A 6,000-nucleotide genomic window follows, 5' to 3' on the forward strand; every position below is an offset into this window, starting at 1 on the left:
TCCCCCTGTTAATGAAAGCCAAAACACCATATGCTGTCTTAACAACCTTATCCACTTGGGTGGCAACTTTGAGGGAGCTATGCACTTGAACACCAAGATCCCGCTGTTCCTCCATACTGCCGAGAATCCTGCCTTTAATCCTATATTCAGCATGTAAGTTTGACCTTCCAGAATGCACCACTTCGCATTTATCCAGGTTGAACTCCATCTGCCATTTCTCAGCCCAGCTCTGCATTCTGTCAATGTCTCGCTGAAGCCTGCAATAGCTCTCGATACTATCAACGGCACCGCCAACCTTTGTGTCATCAGCAAACATACTAACCCACCCCTCAACCTGCTCAGCCAAGTCATTTATAAAAACTACAAAGAGCAGAGGCCCAAGAACAGAGCCCTGCGGGACACCACTCAGCACTGACCTCCAGGCAGAATACTTACCATCTACAATCACTCTCTACATCCTGTCAGCCAACCAATTCTGAATCCAGACAGCCAAATCACCCTGTATCCCATACCTCCTGACTTTATGAATGAGCCTGCCGTGGGGAACCTTATCAAATGCCTTGCTGAAGTCCATGTACACCACATCCACTGCTCAACCCTCGTCAACCTGTCTCGTGACTTCCTCAAAGAACTCAATAAGATTTGTAAGGCATGGCCTGCCCCTCTCAAAGCCATGCTGATTCCCTTTAATCACGGTATGCTTTTCCAAATAGTCATAAATCCTATCCCTCAGAATTCTTTCCAAAACCTTGCTGACCACAGACGTAAGACTGACTGGTCTGTAATTTCCAGGGATTTCCCTATTCCCTTTCTTGAAAAGAGGAACAACATTTGCCTCCCTCCAATCTTCTGGTACGACTCCCGTGGAGAGTGAGGAAGCAAAGATCTTCGCCAGCGACTTAGCAACCTCCTTTCTTGCTTCCTGGAGCAACCGAGGATAACTCTGGTCTGGCCCTGGGGACTTATCAATCTTAGTGTTTGCCAAAATTTCCAGCACATCAACTTCCTCAATCTTGATCTGTTCAAGCCTGTTTTCCTTCTCCTTAAAGTTCTCATTCACAACAAGGTCCCCTTCCTTAGTGATCACTTATATAGCTGAGGGATGTAAAAAAAAGGTCACTCCCTTCCCAGAAACCTCTGCTCCGAGGTGCTGCTGATCGAGGTAAGCTTTTTAAAGATTCAAAATCTCTGACTCACTGGCTTCCCGACAGGCCCCTGGTCCAAGCTCCCACTCGCGCCGCCGCTGCAACCAGAAAACCAGAGGATCTAGCTATTATTCCTTGACAGTAAATGGCATTGGCTTACTGAAACCCCCCTTGTCAACATCCTGGGGGTTACTATAGAAACTGAGCTGGACTAGCTGTATACAAACTGTGGCTACAAGAGCAAGTCAGAGGCTAGAAATCCAGCACCATAGTAAACTTATCTCTTGACACCCCAATGCCTACCCATCATCTACAAGTCACAAGTCAGAAAGCGATAGAATGCTCACTTACCTGAATGAGGACAGCTCGAACAATATTCATGAAACTTGATAGCGTGCAGGGCAATGCAACGTGCTTGATTGGTTCCATATTCATAAACCCTCAGGCCAACACCAACAGACAACAGTGACAGCGTGGACCATCCTAAAAGATGCACTGTAGAAATCCACCAAGGCTCCTTAGTCAACACCTTTTGAATGGAAACACATTCCGGTGAAAGTTCCTCTCCAAGCGATGTTCCTGTTTCTTCACAGTATCAAAATCCAGGAACTCTTTCCCTAACACTGTTGTGGATGTGCCAACAGTGCGTGAACTGCAACACTTCTAAAAGATAGCTCACTGCTGTAATGTTAATTAGGGACGGACAATAAATGCCATCCAAGCCTAATTTGTCAGACTGTTATAAATTTTTTAAAAGTGTACTCGGTGATTAACCTGTAAAATCTTCATAGTTGATTTTATTACACTTTTCAAGCTTTATTATACTTCTGATTCCTGCCCTCATTATCAACGGTTGTGTTTACATATTTCAGTTCCAATTTATATAAATGTAAAAAAATTCATCCATTGTGTATTTAAGCTGGCAGCAGATACTGAGAAGGGCCTCTGACTGAGGCCAATTAAATTGATTATTGCTGCAATTTTACTACATTCCATTGTAATTTTTTCCTCTAATTTGTAACTTTTGTATAGAGAATTGAACTAGAGAATGAATTTAATGTTCAAAAGAAAATATTTTCAACTGTTCCATTCTTTAATTTGTAGCCTGAATTGCCAAGTTCAAAAAGCACAAAACTGTCATTCCCAGTTGCACATAAGACCTTGAAGATGTTTACTTTTAAATTTATGTTTCTTGTTTGCCCTTATAGTGGATAAACCGCCTTCAAATAAACCATTCAAAAGGGGTTGGGAGAACTACAGAATGTGAACATATTTTCTGACACTAAATATTATAGACCAGTGGAATTCCCAGAGTTCTGAAGCAACAAAACAAACTCAAATTTCAGTTGCCCAAAATAATGGGTTTTATTGACAATACCAGCTGATGGCAGATGGCAACAAAACAGCAATTTGGAATCATAAGCACCAAGCTTTTCTGCAAATTTTCTTGCCTCCTAGGTGTGGAACATTACTTTTAACCTCACTAATTTGAGATCTCTAATTATTTTGTTTGTCTTTTTCGTTTATCAGGTCGCTGAACGATTACTGGAGAGAGAAGTACTCGATAAAAGTGACATGATTGATCTTTTGGGACCGCGGCCATTTTCAGAAAAATCCACTTACGAAGAATTTGTTGAAGGTACTGGTAGCTTTGAAGAGGACACCACTTTACCTGAAGGTCTGAAGGACTGGAATCAGGAGAGGGAGGAGACTAAAGAGGAACTGCCACGCAAACAGCTAGCATGAAACATGTTAAGTACCTTTGTATTTTACATAAACTGGAGAGCTTAGTGGTGACCAAATTGAAAGGTTTGCTTTGCTAGGATAAAATTAAGAATGCCTGCACTCTAATTTGGAACAGTTCTCCCATATTGTCATCCTTGGTAACTATAGGCTGTATGAAGCAGCTCATGCAGTCATACCTTTCATTGATTCAGGTGATGACCATATTTTGTCACTGAATTGAAAGCAGTTTGGACTGAGTCTGCAGGATTTCGGAAACTGCGCTGACTCTGGTAAATCTATTACCTCCTTGTCTGAAAGAAGGCTCCAGTCTATTTATTGGTAAGTGGTGGAACAAAAATAAACATAAAGGAAAGTTCAAACGTTCCTTTAGTAAATGAACCAATTTTAATTGGTTATAACATGGAAATTTCAAGGGGACTTGAATTTGCATATTCTTTGCTAGAACTATAAATTATCAATCTTTGTAGCTTCTGATTTTCTTAATTACTTTGACTGTGAACAAAAATTAGTTTAGCTACTTGAAATTCTAAACCTGAAACCTGAACCCATTTCATTTTTAATTACATGCGCAGACCTAAACTGGTGTAGAATGACAATATAGTTGAAAAATTGACATCCCCTCAAAATGTATTTCCATCCTCTAAAGGCCCCTTTTAAACTACCAATTTTTATTGAAGCATTTCATGTAATGACCTAAATAAATGTAACATTTAAGCACTCAAGAAAGAATAATACGGGTGTGCTGGATAGTTAACTTTTTCAAACTGATCATTGTTTGTAAATTATTGATCTGTTATGATCATGAATACCAATGTATTAAGCATCTAACTTAGATATTCTGTAATGTGTTGTAGCTAATCACTCCCATAAACAAACTGTGTGTTGTGTTTTAGACACAGATGTACTGTCCAATATTTATCATATTGTTACTCATTTAGATTCACTGAACTGGATGCTGTATTTTCTCACTTGCCTTATTTCCTCCTTGAACTTTTCAACACTTAATTGGGAAACTTTTAACGAAAGAAGACCATATCTGAATTGTTGAGTTGCTTTATTTAATGGGCATTAAGTGAACATAACAGATAGCAAGTTCTGCTTATTATCTCAAACCTACTTCTCTCCACACAAAAAGTAGGAGCAGTAATCAACAATGCCGTTGACTGTTTTCTTTTATCATCACTTTCCCTTCAACGCAACTTCTGCTGCAGACAACATTGATCTTTTGCAGCTGCTGGCCCAGGGCTTACAGCTTGCAGTTTTTTGTCTCCTTTTTTTATCCTGGCTAGCCATATAAATTCCTTCATGTCTCCACAGGGGTGGTGAGAAGAAGGAACAGGTGTAGGTTGTTGGAGAAGAGGAGACATGTACAGCTGGGTTTCTCATCATGGTAGGCCTGTGAATTAAATTAACTGCTACTTCGTGTTTTGAGCTTAGTAAGGCCTTCTGCTGATTTTTTTTTAAGAATAAGAAGGCTATCTTGGAATTGCCTGGGACCAAGCAACTAGCTCTAATTCTTGTGAATTTCACACAGCAACTCATCTAGCTTCAAAGCCTGCAGCATTTGACTTTATTTAATCCTATATAAATTATTTTGTTTCAAAATGCAATTTTTAACCATAACACAATCCCAAAATTCTTTCAAGTAAGAAACAAAGGGAGGAAAAGTGCTGAAAGGTGCCTTGTCAACTTGACTAATCTCTGATGCAGAATGTTTTTGGTGAAGATTTGAAACACCTCTAAGTGTTAGATTACAAGTACTGTTGCTGCTTAAGTGTGATTGATTCTATTTTCTGATTTATGCAAATAAAGTTAATCTTTTCTCTATTCAGTAGTCTCTTCTGAATTTCCAGAAAATTTCTTGATTTCCAAAGCTTTCTGTAATTAAGTTTTTTTTCTCCATTAAATTCTGGTATTGGCATTAACCTTATAGCAGTAATATTATCTTTAGGTAAGGTTCATTATTCTTTATCATCATTATTTCTTCAATTTTTGTCAACTCTTCTGAAGAGGCTCATGGTCTCATTCTAAGCAAACATGACTGCTCGCCACTGTGAATGGTTGATTATTTCAGACATTCACTGAATTCGATTTGCGTTGATTGAGGACTGCATTGCTGCAGATGTAGGATAATTGTTTATGATGGATTTTACCACTACCTATGTGGCTTTAATTTAATAGACAAGGTCAAGGTGAAAACCAAATATGTGGGGAAAAATAGCTTTTTGGGTTCCACTGTGTTTCTGAAGATAAATATAGTCTTGTGAAATTGTAACCAAGCTGGAAGATTCGCACATTACCATGGTCAAATTAAAATTTGTGCTGACCTGTCTTTCACTTGCCGAGTCCATGAGCAATATACTGCTCATCGCGTGTTGTTTACATTATCACCCCTCTAAATTGTTTTTCTAAGTCTTGTGGGATCCAGCTTAGGGTCTGTTCTTGCCCATTTAGATTAGCTACCCAGCAGTTAAAGCTTGAACAAAAATGAAAGAGCTGAAGATGCTGTAAATCAGAAACAAAAACAGAAATTTCTAGAAAACCTCAGCAGGTCTGGCAGCATCTGTGATGAGAAAACACTGTTAATGTTTCGGGCTGAGTGACCCTTCTTTGAAACTGATTTCTCTCCATAGATGCTGCCAGACCCATTGAGATTTTCTAGCAATTTCTGTGTTTGTGTTAGTTAAAGCTTGAATATTGCTGTTCACTTGAGACTGTCCTGACAGGTGATTATTAGTATTATGTATAGTTTAACATTTTTATCGTTTAAATTTATTGCCGAATTATGCTGTAAGATTGCCTGTAAAATGGGTTTGGTCATTCTGAATTCAATGATTATAATTACTGTGTGTTGTCTTTTGACATTTATGCAGTGAATATTGCTATATACTGTTTGTTATATTGCTGCAGCAACAGATTTAAATAGTTACATATCTTTTGTATGGAGAGGATTTATTCTGAACAATTCTTTTAAATTCTGTATATTTACACAAATTTCTTACGAAAAATTCAACTTTTTTCTACTTATGTTTTGGAGCTGTATTTAATTGCTGCATCTGGATTTTTGTAATTATTATGCCTTATCAAATGTTACATTGGCCACAGTGTC

At 38.5% G+C, this 6,000-nt stretch overlaps 1 protein-coding gene across 1 annotated transcript in view; it reads left to right on the top strand.

Moving 5' to 3' along the window:
* LOC125459649 (AFG3-like protein 2) overlaps positions 1-4,718 on the top strand; it is a 51,302-nt gene extending 46,584 nt beyond the window's left edge. Inside the window, exon 17 of the mRNA XM_048546275.1 lies at positions 2,676-4,718. Coding sequence (XP_048402232.1) covers positions 2,676-2,891 — 216 coding nt within the window. The 3' untranslated portion in view covers positions 2,892-4,718. The remainder of the gene's footprint in view (positions 1-2,675) is intronic.
* Positions 4,719-6,000: the final 1,282 nt, after the last annotated feature.

This window comes from Stegostoma tigrinum, chromosome 16 (assembly GCF_030684315.1).
Source record: "Stegostoma tigrinum isolate sSteTig4 chromosome 16, sSteTig4.hap1, whole genome shotgun sequence".
Lineage (NCBI taxonomy): Eukaryota > Metazoa > Chordata > Chondrichthyes > Orectolobiformes > Stegostomatidae > Stegostoma > Stegostoma tigrinum.